This window comes from Amphiura filiformis, chromosome 3, assembly GCF_039555335.1.
Source record: "Amphiura filiformis chromosome 3, Afil_fr2py, whole genome shotgun sequence".
Taxonomy (NCBI): Eukaryota; Metazoa; Echinodermata; class Ophiuroidea; order Amphilepidida; family Amphiuridae; genus Amphiura; species Amphiura filiformis.
The window spans coordinates 40,029,254-40,049,247 of NC_092630.1; the positions used below are offsets into that span (position 1 = coordinate 40,029,254).

General features: G+C 35.7%; 1 protein-coding gene across 1 annotated transcript; it reads left to right on the plus strand.

Moving 5' to 3' along the window:
* Window positions 1-4,662: 4,662 nt before the first annotated feature.
* On the plus strand, window positions 4,663-8,816 carry LOC140147692 (YY1-associated factor 2-like). Its single transcript, XM_072169459.1, has 4 exons — window positions 4,663-4,801; window positions 6,373-6,501; window positions 7,263-7,421; window positions 8,253-8,816. Exons 1-4 carry the CDS (start codon window positions 4,743-4,745, stop codon window positions 8,425-8,427), a joined length of 522 nt encoding a protein of 173 aa, XP_072025560.1. The 5' UTR covers window positions 4,663-4,742; the 3' UTR covers window positions 8,428-8,816.
* The last annotated feature ends 11,178 nt before the right edge of the window (window positions 8,817-19,994 follow it).

A 19,994-nucleotide genomic window follows, 5' to 3' on the forward strand; every position in this document is an offset into this window, starting at 1 on the left:
ACTAGTAGCGCTGTGCTGTGGGTATAGGAGATGAACTAGTTAGCGTCATATATCAAAAAGTATAAAAGCTCTGATTTTAGTACTTGCTCTATGTTTCAATTACTTATTCTGTTCAAAATATCTGAATTTTTAATCCGGTACAAGCTTTAATAACGGGGGAGCATGCATTTGTATGAGAAAGGAAATCTACAATCTTATCCAAACTCCCGTGTTAATCCAATGCACATTTTGCTTCACCGGGCCGCCCTGACTTAGTCGCGTTTGGAAGAGAAGTGCCACCAAACCGTAATAGGTACAAATTTATTACTTTCTGTCAATCAAGTATTGTTTATTGTCTACATGTCAATCTTTAAATTATTAGCATAGTCCTTATAATAACGATGGAGCGCCTTGATGAGTAAATGATAGCAAACCAATGAAAAATCCCCAAAACTCAGTCAGTGGAGCTCCACCCGTACATGTCAATAGCGTCATTATCGATTGGATTAGTCGACCGTAGCGGACAATTCGATCGCTCATTGGATTAATATTATCACGTGGTAAGAGATGTGCATTGGACAATCGATTACTATAATGGTTTAGTACTGCATATATCGGTTTAATCTTCACAATGCGGGTTTATGACTGAAAAGGTCACGGTGAATTTGCCGTGGACAAAACTGCACTATGGAACAAATATGAACATTGAAGGGGACAATGTGCGGCGGAGCAATTGTAATTTGTCGGCAAAAATATTAGCTTAAATTTGGCAAGAAGCATTCATTTCCATAACATTGAGCATGTTGAGGGATGACATGGACTACCACAAGCCCAGGATTTTCACTAGATTGACAAGTTCTTGATTCTTCAACTGAGTTTCCATGGAGCAAATATGCCCGATAGAAGGGCGAAAATTTATACACTGAGTAGCCATAATCAAGGAGGATTTGATTGTAAGCCGCAAATTTATCTCTCATTTAAAAGTGTGTTCCCGCGATCTCCCCTGGTTTATCGGAGTCCTCATTATCTCGAGGATGATCATTGTGGCAAAAGCAGACTTAACAAGTAATAAAATTCAAGTGAAAGTTAATAAATGTATCTCTTCTTTGCTTTTTTATGGGCTCGCTACTCTCTTTTGTTTGCTTTTTATAAGCGTGCTGTAAAAGAGCAAAGAAAATAGACCTTCGTCAATACCAATTTCAGCATTAGACAGCTACTTCATCACGTTTGTTAGCTGTTGTTTGTAGAAATGGCTTCATTATTAACTAAATGCAAACTATAGATGGCGCTATTTATCCTAAATCATATTTCTTTATTTGCAAGGAATGGGTGAATAATACTGCCATTCAAACAGCTGGAATAGGTGACACAAGCAACAAGGAGATTTTAAAAACACATTTTATCAAAAAATAAAAGCTTGAAAGAGTAATTTCTAGTAACTAAATAGCGCCACCAATTTTGTCATTAATAGATACATTTTATATCCGAAAAAGCTTTAAAAATGCTATAAAAGTGAATAATTTAGTAAAAGAAGGGAAATTGAAGTTGAGAATGACTCAAAAGCATCTATATACATTAGCATGATATCGCTTTTAGCAGTTTAAGTCTAAAATTTGGTTGCACATGATGTTTTGTTTGAAAAACTATTAAATGACCCCATCAAACAACCGTGTCATCATACCAATATCAGCAGTAGAAAACTACTTCATCAATAACAATATCAGAAGTAACTAGTTACTTCATCAATACCAATATTAGCAATAGATAGCTCCTTCGCAATTCGTAGCGTATTTTAACGCCTCATTCGGCACAATGCGGCTTTATTCCCTCATGTTATACCAATTTGAATGGAAAAAGACTGAGAGCATTTCAAAATTGACACATTTGGGATATTTTTTTTCCTTCAGGGCCATTCCCACTGCATTTTTAAACGGCTCATTACTGCTGGCTGAATAACAAGTTATGGGACATCGGACCCTTTGAGGCTCAGTACTGTCTGGGCCCCGTAGGCCTATAGGAAAAGTTGCTGTCATTAGTATTTTTGTACACCCCAATATGCAATAGTTCTAATTCAAAAAGATCCATGTGTCTCTTTGGCTGAATAACCAGTTATGGGACATCGGGCCCTTTGAGACTATACTGTCTGGGCCCGGGTTGCTGACACGTATTCCTTTTTCAGCGTCACTGTCACCCAAAGACCCCATATTTTTTTACGAACACATGCTCTGTCACCCGAAGACCCCCTATTTTTCCATTTGATCTGTCACCTTTTTCAATTTGATCAGCAACCTTCATTATTATGCGTATATCACTGAGTTTGTTACTCAAGTTATTTTGAAAAATTTTTTGAAGCCATTTAGAACTAGAAATTCGATGTTCGAGGTTTCTGTGGCGCTGTTTCGGCTCGGCTCACCCAAAGGTTCAAACATAGGCCTACCCCATATTTTAGGGTCTTAAGGGAAGGGGTATGAACGTTTGGACAGTATTTATTGTGGGACATTAGAGCACATTAGACATATCGAATCGCATTCTGAATACGAAGAATGTCCATCTGATATCAAATAATTTTGATTTTTTGAAATTCGCAATGTAATACACATTTTATGGCAAATCATTAAAAATTGATATTTTTGATATTTAACAGTAGGCCTACTCGAAGTAAACTTTATAAATCTGATGATTTATACTTAAAGTGTATGTATATAATAGGTGGGATGAAAAGCCGACGATCAATTGAAAATTTTGACCTTTCGTATATTGAAGATATGGATTTTTTTTCCCAAAACACCAAAAAAAATTAGGTCTTTTGGGGAAAAAAATCCATATCTTCAATATGAAAGGTCAAAATTTTCAATTGATCGTCGGCTTTTCCTCCCAGCTACGTACATACACTTTAAGAATATATCATTAAATTTATAAAATTTACTTCGAGGACTGTTAGGCATGAATTATGTGTTTATTAAGTGTTGCTCTGATAAACACAATATGGTGTTTAAATATAAACACTTGTTTTTGCAGTGTATATATCAAAAATATGAAAAATATCAACTTTTAATAATTTGTCATAAAATTTGTATTATAGGCCTACCGTGAATTTCAAAAAATTAAAATTATTTGATATCAGAATATTCTTCGTATTCAGAATGCAATTCGATACGTCTGATGTGCTCTCATATGTCCCACAAAAAAATACTGTCGAAACGCTCAAAACGCTCATTCCAGATCCCTTAACCGAATGACCATATTTTTTACATTTTGCTCTCACCGAATGCCCCTTACTGCCAGCGCTACACCTAGGCCTACATTTATTTCCACAAGTTCATATTGAAGTGGCTCGGCCCCTCCAAGCTCCTCCAGCCCCCCCCCCGGGGGGGTACTCAAGTTTGGTTTTGGTAGGGACGTGCCGCTGAGAATTTGAAAGTGGACCCATAAATATACCAATTTTTCAAGAAATTTGGACCCATTGATATACCAAAAGTCAAAATTTTCAGCCGAATTTAACCCAAATTGTCCTAGTTTCTACAAATTTTCCCAAAATTTTGGGAAAATTTTGAAAATTTTGGCTAAATTAACGAAAAATTAGGCTATTTTCCGAAAAAATTGAGAAAATTTTGAAAAAAGGACCCATTCATATACCAAAATAGGCTTTGAAAAAGGGGCCATTGATATACCAAGAGGCTGAAAATGCTACCCATATTTGCGGCACGTCCCCGTATGGTCATTTGTACTGAGAACCCCCCCGGCCCCCCCCCCTGATGGCACTGGACTGTGGAAATGGCCCCAATAACTTGGGTCAGGCTCCATTGCCCCCCCCCCACACACACACACACACACCCCACCGTCAACACACACCCACCTCCACAAATTTGCAGAGCCTCTAATTTAAAGGCCCATTCAGTGATTTGCTCATCCGGACGATCGTAAAAATCATCAAAATTCAGATTTTGGTACCTTTGTAATTGGCATAGATGTGCTAACATAGCCTGCTAGTGGTTCGGTCGAAAGCCGTGTATTTTAGACAAAATAAAGCATTTACATGAATCTGGACTTTTGGTACTGACAGTACAAAAAGTCCGACGAGATCGAAAGAAGCTCATCTCCACCGTACCAACACGCGTTGCGTATTGTTTCTACTACTTATTACATCAGTAGCTACTATTTTAAACAAAATACACAATTTTAACTGTTTTTCATATTTGAATTGACCGTTAGTTTGCCTCGGTGACCTTTAATGCTTATTTTGTTTTCTACTACAAAAATGAAGCGTCTGTTTTAAATCAATTCATGAATTTAGACTCTACTTCCCCGTGTTAGAAACACTGGACTAGGAAGTTTTTCCAGTCGATTGGTGGCGCACTGTACGAAAATCTCGATTTTCTCGAGTCGATCTGAGTTGAAGTAGAAAACCTTTCTAAAACTTCTGTTTTTGACTAATTTGTCGATGTATTCAGGGAAAAGTGGTTTAATGAAATTCTGTAGACTTATTCTTTATTTCTAAGCAACTCTGACAAATTTCCATTTTTTAAATGTTCCTGTGAAATCACTGAAAGGGCCTTTAATATCAAAATTCTACGAGATTTTCTAAGAATTCCTTCTAGATGGGACACTTATCTTTTAAAATGTCACTTCTTGTTTCGTATTATCGAGTAAGCTATTTCATTGGTTAAATTGGCACATGTGACCTTTTGTGACAAGTCTGCCGAATTCAGAAGTGATTCTTTCGGGAATTTCGGAGGTGTACTAAAACTTGTGAAATCAGCCTCATGAGGGAACACCACAGCCGACGTGGAGGCATAATGGACCATAGAAGGAGTCCAAGCGGGTTCGTATGCATTGATTATATCCAAATACTCTAAATTATCATTTTATTGGGCTATATTATCATGTTAATGATTGATCGTTCGTGTTGGTTGCAGAATTCATCACCCGTGCTGCAGTTGTGTTGGGTGAAGAAAATAATGTTTGTAAGACAATTAAAATTGAGGTACCTATTCTCAATATCATTTGCAAAATTCCTTCGCAGTTGTTACTTATTTTAGCACAGTTTATGGCGTAAATTCCGGCGTAAACATGATTCATGAAGTCGGGTTCTGATTGGATTCGTCGATCAATCGCATGACGCAGGCGTGGGGACTGTTAGTAGCGCAGCATCACTGCCGTTAGGCGTTACAGTTAGCCCGACAGCGACACGTCATGGCCCTAGCCTACTTGTTCCTTCCTCGTCATAGGGCCATGACTTCCGTACTATTGCACAAACCGGGGCACAAGGAGGCAGCCGCACTGAACTTGATTCGCAGTTTCAAAGACAAAGTCACTCAACGATTCACCCTGCAATCTGCATTCGTAAAAAAAATACTCACATTTTGTTGATTTGTGATATAATCCTTAAAAGTAACACTACGAAGACTTCCTGCATCTCTTTTCTTCATTAAATCTGCATTTCACAGCAAAAAAAAAATTTCTTCGCCACCATGGCCATCGTGTTTATATCTGACTCTATTTTGTTATGTATGGCGACAATCGCTACGGTCACAAATTTGATCATTTTACAGTCTTCAGATGTACCCAAAATTTTCAAACATGCGCCAAATATGTTTTGTTTTTAAGAATTAAGTGTTATCTTCATGTGAGGAACGGTAAGAAGTGATATTTTGTTAATAAAATTTGATGATACTGTGTACCCTGGACCAGATAGGCTCAGGAACCTCAGACCTTCGTACGGAGAAGGACAAGGTGGAAATCGTAGTGACGGAGGTGTGAGTACCTCGGGCTAGTGTACAATGTAGCGTACGAGGTGGGATAAAAACTGTGAAGGATCTAAGTTGCATTTGAAGGCTGTAGTAAAACCGGCAGTCCTTCTTGGTGTTATTATTTTTCATTGTTTCCACTGACTCTGGTACCAACATGTCACATGACCAAGTGAGTCTTTAGACTTTTATACAGTTCGTTAAATTCTAATTGACTTGCGCGCAAGTGCATTTTTACACGGCTCACAACAATAGCTACCGTGTCCTTATTAATGGTCACAAGCCAGTTATTTTACAGTTCGGAGGACAAGATGTTGATTTAGCTACCAACTTGTATTTTGACCAAATACCTCATACTTTTTAATCTAGTGGCATTTTTCGAACTGTATACTTTATTTTGATACACCCTTTATATCCTACTTTTCCTCACATAAAAAGTCGGAAATATAGTCAAGTTGTATAAATTTGGTGCATATGCAAACTTGTGTAAATTTAGAGCATAATGAAGGTGTAACATTTGTGACCGAATCGATTGCGGTTTGCTAGTAAAGACAGCATAGCTTGTTTAAATGTTGTCAACCTCCATAGATATGTGTACAGGTAATCCGGTATGCTAATAATTAAATGCACTATTTTATATTGACAGGAGACCTAAGAGAACGTCTCGGTCACCGGATGCAGGCAGATATTGGGATTGCAGTGTGTGTACTTTCCGCAACAATGCAGAGGCTTTTAAATGTGATATGTGTGATACACGCAAAGGGACATCAACAAGGTATGTTAACACGGCTGGAAAAAATGCAATATTTCCCAGGAACTTAATCAAAATTTCCCTCCAAGTTTGCAAAATTTCCCTCCAGTATTGAAAATGTTCCCATTATTTCTTATGTATTTCTTTGTTTAGAAGACACAAATTTCCCTCCAAATAGCAAAATTTCCTGGGAACGTGGTTCCCAAGTTCCCCACTTTTTCCAGGCATGTATGTTAACTTGTTTTATTCTGTGTCATAACATTGTGATATTGACAAACAAAACAGACTATACATTGTTGTACATACCCATCTATTACTAATCAAACCAAGGCATCCCAAACTTTTTTCCTGTGTGTAGTGACAAGTGTGACCCAAATTTCAGAAGAAAAATATAGTGCGAGTGCAACAAACAGCATATTTAACACAAATGCTGTTGCTTACCAAAACTGCAGAATAACAGGCAAAATTTCCAAAGGGACCACAATTTCCCAGTCGTCCTGCTGACCGGCTCCCAGAATGACTTCAGCGGGACAAATGTGTGTGAAACTTATTTTGCGTGACAATTTGCAATTTTAATGCAATTTAATGCTAAAATTGGTCAAAATAAGGTTATGACCAATACGATGGTACCCTGCACTTTAATGCATAGAGATTTTTTCCAGCAATCCTGTGAACCCTTGAAGACAGAAAAGTTCAGTACATGTAGGTACATGTAGATAAATAGCATTGCAGTAATGTGTGAAAGTGATAGGATTTGAGTGTTTTTTATTGTCTATTTCCTGCAGGAAACCAAGGATAAATGCCCAATTGGTAGCTCAGCAGCAGGCTCAACAGTATCTGGCCCCAACGCTGCAAGGACCAAAAGTCCTTAATCGTAGCAGTAGTAGCAGTGGCAGTCCAGGAGCACAGAGTAGCACTAGTAGGAAACCTGGTTCTAAGAGAAGGTATTTAGCTGTGAAAGTACTCGGCTGTTATAAATACGCCTATAGATTCAGAACTAATAATTGTTTCACAATATTTCAACATAAAAATAAGGATGATTTATTTACGCACATTTTGATACCCCATTTGTCCAATTTTGTTCAATATTGACAATACAGCAGTGTTTTGAAAGAAAAATACCCCAATTTAAAAGTTGCAGTTATTTGTATTGATTTGAAGTAAGCGCGAAGATAATGGCGGGCATTACATGTTTACAGTGCTGGCATTATAACCATTGATCGCTGTAAACTGCAACTTTTAAATTCTGGTATTTTTCTGCAAAAGCTCTACTGTGTTGTTATTATTGAACGACATTTGAAGAATGGGGTTATCAAAATGCTTGTAAATAAATCATCCTTCTCTCTATGTTGAAATATTGTGAAAACAATTATTTGTTCTGAATCTATAGGCATATTTATAACAACCGAGTTACTTTTTGTGCAGACTTTATAATGTGTGTACTGTCAGCCAGTATCTCAAAAAAGCAATCCATTATTCCTGGGATGGTCCCATTGATACAGGCTTCAAAAAAAAGTTAAAATATTTGCAAGCCCTAGTGTTTTTCTCATCACGATACATGTCTAGCATGTTGTGTACGAAAAGTTGATACCGAGATATCCAGGGGATATTGCATAATTTTGAGGGCTAGGGCCCGCATTCGCGGCCTGGTCAAATGTGTGGCAGTACCAAATTTAGCGATACACATAATATTATGTATTTAAAGACATCTTTTGCAGTGTCATATTGTTGTTGAGCTTTCATATTCTTGTTCTATGTTCTTCTTTGTTCTACAGACCAAGGTTAAAGAATGTTGACAGAAGCTCGGGTATAACCACACAAGTCGTAGTGAACAATATTCCTATACTCATCACAGAATATGCACCCAAGGCGCACACAAAAACATCACCACCAGAGGACGATAGGGGAGACTCAAGTTCAGATCAAAGTAGTCAAGTCAATGGAATGTAATTCAAAGTTATATTTATGTTGTACTTAATTTAATCATTGTCTCGATAGTTATTGCTTTTAAGAAGCAGTCTGTATGATGCTCTAGTAGCCAGATGTTGAACACTTGTGTATGAAAGTCAGCCATTTAGCATGACAGTACATGTATACTAGGTCAAATAGATGCATGCTGGTTGGATATTATTCATGCCTATAAGTAATCATTGAGCTTTATTTGGCGTTAGATTTGTAAAAAGAAGTGGCTATACAAAACATGAAATAATTGTATCCCGCAAGTGTCAATTCTGTCAGAAGTGAGGTACGGTAGTGCAAATATGTTGAATTGGTGGCCCAATAACATTGAAACACATGTACAAAACTAATTTTAGGCTTAAAATTAGCAGAAGTAGAGATTTCACACCACACATGTGATCATACTTAAAAAATTTATGATGAATGAACAGACGTTCATTAAATATTGAAAAAACCTAAAATTACTCATGCCTAATTTGCATAATAATATCATAAATACATAATTAGCTGTAATTACCTAATTTGCATAATTAATTACTTTTTGTGTATTTTTGTTATCAATTGAAAGAACTTTGTATACATATGTGTGCAAAAAAAAACGCACCTTTATATCATGTACGGTTTTCTCTTGGCATCAATTTTGCATATTAATTAGCTGAACTTAGTCATTTTTTGAGATTTAATTTGTCTGCAGATTGGCCGAAATTACTAAAATAGTATATTTGGTTAATTTATTATAATTATTCAATGATAGATTTTTTAATTTTGTTTTCTGTAACGAAGTCAGGAAAGATATGCATTTAACATGTGATATTTAAATTAACGCTGCTTTTTCAAGCAAGCGTCCAAATATACCTTCAAAATCTTAAAATGTGCCAATTTTGTCATTACAGCCATTTGTGGCAGGATTTCATTCCATCTACGAGCATCTTAAATTGACACTACGTCACAATGCATTGACCGATTTCAATTCTGTTTTTTGATTTTTGAAGCTTTAATAAAGCTCAATAATGTAGGAACATTAAATAACATGTTTCTGCTGCGATTATTTTTGAGGTGATATGCCTACTAATATTGCCATTTTGAAAAACTGTAAAAAACAGTAACATTTTTGTAAAACCCTGTGTTTTCTTCAGTTAGTTCATGGATAATTTTTCTTATCCTGAAAGTACGGTCATATGTTCAGTAAACACTGCCACATTAGATTTAATTGTGAACAGCCCTGTATTTTTGAGAACCGGACTTGATATTTGTCGTTTGAGGCTTCATTTTCCGTTAACAATTGTTAACAAACTTTGTGGGTATAGCTTTGGTTCATAATTCTTGGTTATTTCTTCACTTCTTCTTGATTCATAACAGTTGATATCTTAACTTGAAATGGGTAACAAAAATTAGTTGATTTGCAAGCTTTTAAAATTTTTATAAAATCTTGACTTCAAAGAGCCGATTTTCCGTTAACTTTTTTGAAGCCTCCGAAACAAACTGTTCAGCAAGCTTGGGCAAATATAAATAAAAGAGCTCATCCAATCTATTTATCAAAATGTAGCAAAGTAGATCCTCAAGTCACTTGTTTTTAAATCATGGAGATATATATCACCGTTTGAAAATGGGACCCAATACAAACTTTCCGTTAACAATTGAAGCCTCCGAAACAAATGAAGCCTCCGAAACAACAGTAAACTTAATTATCATCTATGCATATCTAAATTGGTATGTTCCATATTGATATCTGCATTGTAATTATTGCATGATATGTGCAGAATGTCAAAAAAAAAAAAAAAAATTGATATTATGGTTAATGCTTGAAAAATATACTGATATCCAAGAAAGCCCGTTTCGGAGGCTTCACATGCAAATAACACCATACTTAACAAATGGGTGAAAAATTATCATGTTATAAATCTGCAATATCTGCCGCATAGAATCATTGATTCAATACACACAAGAAAATAACAGCTTAGATGATCCCACCAGTGTTGTTTTCAAAAACACTCCTTCTGCCCTGTTTAACCATTGTAAACATGAAGCCTCCGAAACAAAAAAATGACTTGCTGTGATAATTTAATTTTTGTCACAACTGAAATTCAATACTTAGAAGCAAAGCATGAAAATTGGTAATTGTGATATTTTTACCTATTTTTTCATGTCAACTTGTACTAGTTAGCCAAATATTTTACTTTTATGATCACCTGTGTTGTTAACTGAAGCCTCCGAAACACAAATCGCTTGAATTGCCAATTCTAAAAAATAACTCCAATTTCTGTGAAACTTGGCTGGGAGGTTCCTTTCATCAAGTAGTATTTGTACATGAAGTTAGACATTTAAATTATTTTAGGAACCCAATTAAAACTTAAAAAATATGTTTAAGGTTGGGAAATTTCCATTGCAAATGACCCTTGATGTTAAAAATTTTCAAAATTGCAATTACAAACATAGCAAAACATGGTATAAAATTTAACTTATATCTGTTGACTTACTTTGGAATGGGATTTCACATGTATTCCAGCTTTCATGTCATAATTTTCTGAGCTTATGTAAAATACATTTTTTATTAGATTTTAACCAAAATGTTATGGAAATGTCAATTTTTTTATCAGAAATCAAAAGGTTTAAGCCTTGAAACACTATTTTACTGGAATTTAAGTTGCTTCTATGCATGATTACAGTAAACAGAAACATATTTAAGTGGTTTGAAATTTTGACCCTAAAAATCAAAAGTTACACCCTTTACCGTGAAAATGACCATATATGGTTGTGTGCCCTTGAATTTCACTTCTCAGAAAAACCCATTCATTCTGAATTTAAGGATTAAAATGAGCAGAAATTTGCATAATTTTAGCCAAATTTGGATTGGTCATGATTGCTAATATTAATTCCTGCAAGTGTACCACAGATGGGAGAGATCGAATAACTTTTAATGATTTTAAGCAGCCTTTTCTTTACAGAAACACTGGCATGGTTTTGCCTGAAAAATAGGAAATTCCCGGACATCGTAGACTTTGAGGGCCAGTCGTAAAAAATAATGACGGTCAACCTATATTTTTTCCCAGCCAGAGGGATCAGGCAAGGGCTGATTTCAACCATCATAGCTGTCACTTAAAACTGAGTCGCTCCTGTGAAGAAAAAATGATGTTTCTTAAGGCAAATTTAGCACATATCTCTATGGGACTCTGATTTGGTGGTGTGAGATCAGAAGTAGCTGTGTACATGTCTGCACACTCTTAAAATAGTTATCATGTTCAAATCTTTAGAATCCTTACTGAAGTTACCCGTATTGCCAATCAAATACATGTAAATTGTACTGCAGGATATGTATTTTAATATAGTTGATGTATTGTGGACACTATCTATGGTGTCAAAGTATATTTACCAGATTTATATGCAGGGTTCGAATTTGGTAGTATCGCATAGCAGTTTGCTCCTTATTTTAAAGTAACTGCTACCCAATTTTGCATTTGTATAGCACTTTTTATAGTGCTTTAGTATATGGAAGTATCCTGATTATAAATGATGAATTAGCCCAAAACAACATTTTTAAACGAATTCGAACCCTGTTTATATGAACATTTTCAGATCTTTCTATATTAGGTGCACAGTCTCTAGCTCACCTCAAGGTCCAGTAGATTGAACTAGATTCCACCAGATCCCTCAGCAGTACATTTTGTATACTATTTCCCCCTCTAAGCATGTTCTATTTGTATAGTAACTTTTTTGGACATTTTACATTTAACCCAAGTTCTATGAAAATGTTTTATTCCACTTCAGTAATTATATATATTTTCATCAAAAATGATAAATTAAGTGGAAAACTGTTGAAAACAGGGTAAAGTTTTTAAGTTGATCCAACAAGCAATACTGAATATTCTAATTTCATGTTGTTTTTTTTTTTTATAAATTTAGTTTTATTTGTGATGTCCTTAGTGTTGACGCAATTTACTTTGGCATCACATTAATGAATATTGCAGAAGAGGTTTCAAACCTGATCTATTTATGTTATATTATACTCTGTACGAAGATGTTACATTGGTGTGCACCAAAGATGTTTTATTGAAACAAAGTGATGTGCAAAACAGAAATCTGTAATGGTTCATGTTATGTATGCCAAATATTTAGCATTATTTCTGGTGGCTTTTATCATGATAATTGTATATTGTCAAGCAAATAGATGAGATGCAATTAAGCACACTGAGGTAGATAAGGAGAGGACAAAATCCCCTTTATTTCATTGTTTTAGCAGTATAAAAATAGTTGTACCTCAGGTAACTTTAGCTCCAATTTGAATCGGATTGTTAAAATGTTGTTGCTTCTAAGAATGTTAAATGAAAGAAAAAACAATTGCAAGACAAGTGATTAGTTTTGCTTGATCGCATCGCATTTTGCACCCTTTGCGTCAGGAGAAATCTTGCAGATATGCCGAATACTCTCTATTAGAATTAAAGCCTCGCTGTAATATAAATGCCCCACCATTTTGTGAACTAAACTGTTCCATAAATGCTCTCAAAATAACATACAATCGCCAATTTCACGACATTCATGTGTGCAGCCATTCCATTTGGCATTTCACAAAAATCGTGTGCAGCCATTAATATTGTTATTGACAGTGTTTACAGTATAGACTAATACAGACTATTCACCAACAGTCAAAGCTCCTGTGCTTTGTATGCTGTGAATTCTTGCATATTCATGAGGGCCCATCGTTTGATCATATATATCTTCTCGTATACGCGATAGAGCGTTGCATGTCTATCGTAAAAATAAGCGGTATGTGCATAGCAGTTTCGTTTGTCGTGCTTCATGGAACAAGCGGCCCTCATTATCAGGAGATGCTTAGACTTTGGCTGTTTGTGGTTAGTCTGTTAGTCCATGGTTTACAGTATTAGTTGAAATTACTTATTGTTTGTGGAGCACCGCAGCACTGCCAGATGGTAATAGCGATGTTTTGAATGGAAATTATCATTGTAAAAAAACACCTTTTATTACCATCCCAATTTGGAAATTAGAGAGAATACAGTATACAAATTACTCCCATGTTCCTTGAAGTGGGAAAACTTGGGTGTCAATAAAAAGTTGATTTGTAGTATGGGTCAATATGTTTATCTTCCCATGTTGATTTGATATTCATTTTATCAAAGTGTGATTACTAGATCTGATACACATTCCTTTGATTGATTTTGTTTTAAATTATCTGAGCATAAGCTGGTAAATTTATTGGTGCTTGAAACAAAAAAGGTGTTATATTAATGATTACAAATTTTGTTTGAATGCCTTGGTATTCGGCAAGGTCTGCTGAAAGACTTTGCCAAGCTCTTGATTCTTCTTAAGGGGGTACTACACCCCTGCCCAATTTTGTGCCTATTTTTGCATTTTTCTCAAAAATTATAGCGCATTGGTCAATTGGTGACAAGTAAGCTATGTATATTATAGGGGCAAGGACTACAACTACTGCACTGGTAAATTTATTTCGGCACAGACAGCAGTTGTGGAGTTACAGTCAAAAATGAGGGAAAACCAGTATTTGATCAATAAATCAATAACTACTTGCCTTGGGTTGCGGAATTTTCAGTGCAGTAGTTGTAGTCCTTGTCCCTATAATATAAATATCTTACTTGTCACCAATGCATTATAATTTTTGAGAAAAATGCAAAAATATGCACAAAATTGACCAGGGGTGTAGTACCCCTTAAGCATTACAGCTGAATGAACTGATATGCCCAGAGAAATTTGCCTATAAGTCATAAAGTGTCAAGATACAAGAATTTGAAAGTAGTGATGAGTGATACAGAAAAATATGAAATTTTAACTTAATTTTTTATCATAATTTATAAATCCAATGGATGAATGGATTTTGTTTTGGATTTGCAGGTCTAGGGATCCCTTGACAATAATTATTCTCAATACCCCACCACATAGATGACATAGATGGTACAAAACCATTGAATGTGTTATTATTGCTTCTGAGTGGGAAACAAGAGTATATTGCAGAGTATTATATTATCCTAAAAATGTAGTATCTTTCTAGTTTTGTATGTTTGTACACATATTTTAAGTCTTATGAACTTTAGAGCTTTATGGACAGATATTTAATCTATAGCTAGTTTTGTACTGGTTTCAATATGTGCAGTTGTCGTTCAGCTAATATATGTAGTATTAAGTAGTGTTTATGAAATATAAAAAGTGTTGATTTTTAAGTTATTTAAATCAATTACCGGTGTAAGGTTTTACAGATTCATGAGTGTTTAGCAATGTTTTGAAACCTGTGATTTTATCATCAATAATTGCTTCATTTTCCCTTACTGCCCTTATTTTCAAGGGCACTTTTTTGTGACAATTTTGCCATAAAATGTTTACAAAATGATGTGCTCCATGTTGTGTTATATTAATGAATAACTGTGTGTTGCTCAAATTTTGACACAAATCAACACTGTCAAAGGGGATATTTTCGTGAGCAGTTATTTTCATGATTTAGAGTAAGAGAGACATTTTCGCGAATGTTATTTTCGTGATTGCTAAGTCATTGTTGCATATATTTGTGAGGTGTTATTTTCGAGCTCCAATCGTGAAAATTAAACCCCAGCAAAAATATCCCCTTTTACAGTAGTCTTGGGCTGATGTCAGTGCTTGGCTAATGCATTTGCTGGGGCTTATATATTGGACACATGATGATAGGATGAAATCACACTTAAACAGGAAGCCCCACTTGGCCAGTTCGCCACAGAAGAACTGACTTACACGTTACACCTGTTACTTTGACGACAGACATAATAGAATGTACATGGATAAATTTTAACCTTGACTGAATCCCTAAGGAACTTGAACCAAAAGTATGTATATGTAAACATTTGTTCACAGTGGTGTTGCCAAGCCAGGGGCATGATATCTTTGGCTTTCTCCAATATTCCTCCATTTCTGAAGAAAATGAATTACTGGTGCAGCCACTGGCTGCTCATAATCTGATCACACATCCAAGTGCATATACAGTGGAACCTCATTAACACAAAATTGTCAGGGCCTCACATGTTAGTTTGTGTTATCAGAATTTTGTGTTATCAGGTCTTTTGAATGTCAGGAATTTTGTGTTATTTTGTGTTAACAGATTTTTCATAAACATATTTCCACTGCATTTTCTTGATTGGGCAACAAATAAATACATAGTTAACTAAAGATGTTAAGGATTTAGTATATAGATTTAAAAATTCAAAATGTAATGAGGCAGCCATCACAGATAAGACTCTTTTGCACTCATAATTATTGTATGCAAGTAGAGGGGCTTTTACAATGGGAACCTATAACTTAAAGCAGGTTTCAACAGGTGCCCTGTTGGAGTGAGATTTTCTAACTTTCATCATGTCAAGCACAACTCAACTACTTCATAACTGAGAATTGCAATTTATAGTACTACATGTAGTATATGCAGAGCTGTGAACTAGTGCTGATTTTACTTTATTGAAAATGCTAAAGAATAATGTTAACACTTATGAAAATACTGATTTGGTATGGAAAATCTGATTTTGCAAATGAGAAATATTTAATGGCAGCTCTGTGTAGAATTTTATTTGATGCCATGCAGTACTGTAAAAGTGGAAATATTTGTGCTGCATTTATTTTATGCTTTCAAGTAACTAATGAGAAACAAACAATGCATGCAAGTATGTGTCTTTGTTTTTAGGTTAATTTAAGGAAGGTTAAAAACAAGTAAAACAGTATGAAATTGACAAAGCGCGGAAAGTTAATCGCACAAACATTTCCACTTAAAACAGTATTTTGACTCTGACTTACCACAGAAGCTTATTTCTGTAGGTTATGCTATGTTTGTATGGTTATTTGCAAGTACCCGAATTTTAAGTGATAATATGTTACAACGAACTGAAATGATTGAATGTACATGTATCTTGTGTTAGTACAGTAGTTTTGTGCATGGACATGTAGTGTGATGACTGTCTAGGTCAGGCCTCCTCACCTGGTAGTGGGTATGCCACTTGTGGTGCTTGGAGTCAGTCCAAGTGGCACACAGTAATTTTAATAATTTTTTCACATTAATCTTGAATATAAAAGAGGTAAAAAAAAACCCCAACATGAGCCTTTAAAAAGCACTCAAATCCAGGAGCTTGGGGAGCACTGCCCCCCTGGACCCCACCAAAGGCATGATCACTAAAAATTTTCCAGTTGGCACTTCAAATAAACTTGTTGAGAAGGCCTGATCTAGGTATATGAAAATTGTTATATTGATTGTTGGGAGTGGCCTTCTTTGCTTCTTTCTATATCTTTCTACTATTTTTCTTCATTCTAACTATAATGGTCAGATGCTTTTTATAAGCTAAGCTAGCCTGGTTTGTGTATTTTGTATCGGGCTGGACCATGGATTTTCCACAGATCCAAGCTTGTGTCCCTTATGAACCAACCTAGGTAAACAAAGAAAGTTAAAGCAAAATAGGATGGTTCTACGAAATTTTGAGCTACAATCATACTCCTTGGGTACATTTCGCTAAATTTTCTCAAAATCAAACGTAACTTACAACATATCGTAAAATCCATTCACTAAAAGGACTTACTATCGGTACCTTTCATAAGTAATAGCGATTTACTACAGGGACCTTTTATAAAGTTATAAAAGTGTATTTGTAACTTGCGAATTGTTACTTGAGATCCGAAGGTTCGAAAGTTACCCGAGGACCATATCCCAAATTCTCTGCTGGCTGAGAAAGAAAAACAAATTCAAATAATAAGTGAATTAACTGTCCTATGAGGTTAGATATGGTCCAAGAGCATGATGGTGGGTCAAAATCTCATGGATGCTGTATACATATAACAGCATGTGTTGTACATAATAGATTTATTATTATAATAATCAAGATTGATTGTCACAAAAAGTGTACATATACAAAGACACCATAGAATATAGGCTGGGAGTGACTGGATTATTTAGCAAGGTCATTTCAACATCAAGTTGGACTTATCTTTGTTGGATGTCACCATTCACGGAAACAATTCAATCAACTTTCTTTTAAATCTTGTAACCAGGTTAATCATTAGTTTATGGTACTGCACTGAAGAACAGATTTAGTTTTTCTTCTGCGTTATTTGCATACAAAAGGGTTTTTAAAACGGCTATCAACACTTCGACTACTCGGTGACAGAAGTGGGTAAGTGCAATAGCTGCCAAGTGTAGCTGCTATGTAAATTGCCAAATGTTCACAGGGCAGCTATTGCACTTACACACTTCTGTCACTGAGCAGTGGACTTGTTCATTTTGTCAACTTATTTGTAACATGAGGCAAAAGTAGGGCAAATTGTTGAAATGTATGTTGTTATCTGAAGTGCTTGGAATAGTATTTCAAGTTTCCTGTGCAAACTTAGTAAACTATGGTTTAATAGAGGCCCTGCATGAAATTATCGATTGGCTCCAAACAAAGGATTTGAGCCGGTGTCCTTCACCGTAGTTATGGCGGAGTGCAGTCCATTCAATCAAATGTTGTCATCAACCTATTTGATCGTAGTGCAGGGTTATGTGTGTGAGACGAACTGTCACGGTAGATTGCAATCATGCTTTTGTTGAATGCATTTGAGTAGTCCGCCATATTTACGGGATGATACGCCACATGCAAGGCCTCTATAGAAAAATCAAAACAGTAAGCTGTTTATAACTGAAAATCATAGTTAGTGAAATTATATTGACAGTTTATTGACCATTAGCAAACTAATTAATAAAAGTTCGCACATGCAGACCTGTAGTTTCATGTAAAACTTTTTTATTCAGTAACATCTGGCTTCCTAGTACATTGTGAACTACACCAGGCACAAAAAGAAACTCGTCAGTTATATTCATCCTTGCTGTTCAATAACTTGATAATTTTGGATTATTCTGAAATATACATTTTGTTAATTGGACTTTTCTTTCTCATTTGACACCCTGTTCGTGAACATTGAGCAAGAATTGACCAAACTCTCAAACCCCCAAATGAAAAGTTGCAATTTTAACGATTCAATTGTGCCTGTTACACTGTGTGCTTTATTGATTGGCCCGTGGTGCTTGTGTGCAATACAACGATGCGTTCCCATTGAAAAACGTTGAAAATGCAACTTTTAATTTTGGGGTTTGAGGCTTTGGAGGCGCATATCTTGGTCAATTCTTGTTCGTTTTTCACGAACAGGTTTGAAATATTTTGTAACTTGTTTCCTCAGTACATTTCAAAGTTTCTTCTAAATGTTTTAATTCCTCTGTCTTTGTTTTATAGTCGTTATTGTTTTGACTTTGCATGAAGATGTTTTACACAATGTGTTTTCTTCTACCTACCTACATTAAGGGTCTTTTTATCTTTTCAGTTTCCGTAACTCTATTGTTCAGATACGAAAACGCAAGGGATTCAGTAAGTTTACTGTAATCTGATTTCATTGTTAACTCTGAAGTACCAATCAGCTTATTTCAATAGAGATGATTACCTGTGTCAATATTAAAAGGCTGGAGTGGAGATAAAAGATTATGGAAAACCGATGTCTGACCGGTGTTTTAATGGTCTATCGCCCTCTCGTGTTTGACACTGTTTATCAATTTAAAAATTGATTCACATTATTATCATAATTATGACAAAATGCCAATCCGAATGAAAAGGTGCACCTTTTTCTGTAAAAACGTCGAAAATCACAAAAGGTCCGCTTATAAGCATGTCGCACCCCAAAGCACCTGTGCAGGGCCGCAGTTTCGCTCTGCCCTCGTATCAATGTCTATCTCCCTAGTTTGCTTCCTCCTGCCCCCCCCATGATCAGGCTCCCCACTCCCTCCCGGTCCCTACTCTCTCCTCTCGATCGAGTTCTTCTCTTTCTAGTCTTTCCGTCCAGCCCTCTCCTCTCTTTCTTCCTCACCCCTCCCGCTCTCACTTGTTCAGTCTCAAGTATCCCCTCCCTCCCTCCCTCCCCCTTCCTTGCGAAATTTATCAGTATGATCCATGACTGAAAATAAGCTCTGCAAAAATAAACATTTAATATAAACCCGAGTCTTGCATATATGCCCAACCAATTATCAGATTAGCTTGCCATGAATAGAATACATTATCTTTGCTCCAATGCAAATTCTTTTGTATTGCATTTCAATATAAAACATGATTACCAAATCACCACTTGTACGCGCCTCATTGGGAGATTTTAGACGCTGTTTCATCGCCAATATGAAAGACTTTTGCTTATAACTTGGCAACATGGTTAGTATATATTTCAATGCAAGACAATTTTTACGAGCCACTTACGTCTATGCGTAAGTGCATATACCCAAACACAAGTCAATTGAAGCCGCACAATTTACCGCGAATTTAGGACCGTAAAATTTAGACTCTTCTTTTGTCTAGATTGGCACCCAACCGCACATCTCAAGGTTTTATGTAAAAAATCAATATAACTTACCAAAACGAAAACTGAAATTCACGAGCTTCAAATTTTCAGTAACTAACAAAAGGCTAGAATAAAAGATTGGTCATACCTGGGAGACTACCACTTCAGAATAACAATGACTTACAAAAACTATTACGGATACGGAAACAGAAACTGAAAAGATAAAACGACGGTAAGAT

Coding starts and splice junctions, on each gene's coding strand:
- LOC140147692 (XM_072169459.1), top strand. CDS start 4,743: ATGAGGGAACACCACAGCCGACGTGGAGGCATAATGGACCATAGAAGG. Junction 4,802..6,372: donor CATAGAAGGAGTCCAAGCGG/GTTCGTATGCAT, acceptor TTATATTGACAG/GAGACCTAAGAGAACGTCTC. Junction 6,502..7,262: donor CGCAAAGGGACATCAACAAG/GTATGTTAACAC, acceptor TATTTCCTGCAG/GAAACCAAGGATAAATGCCC.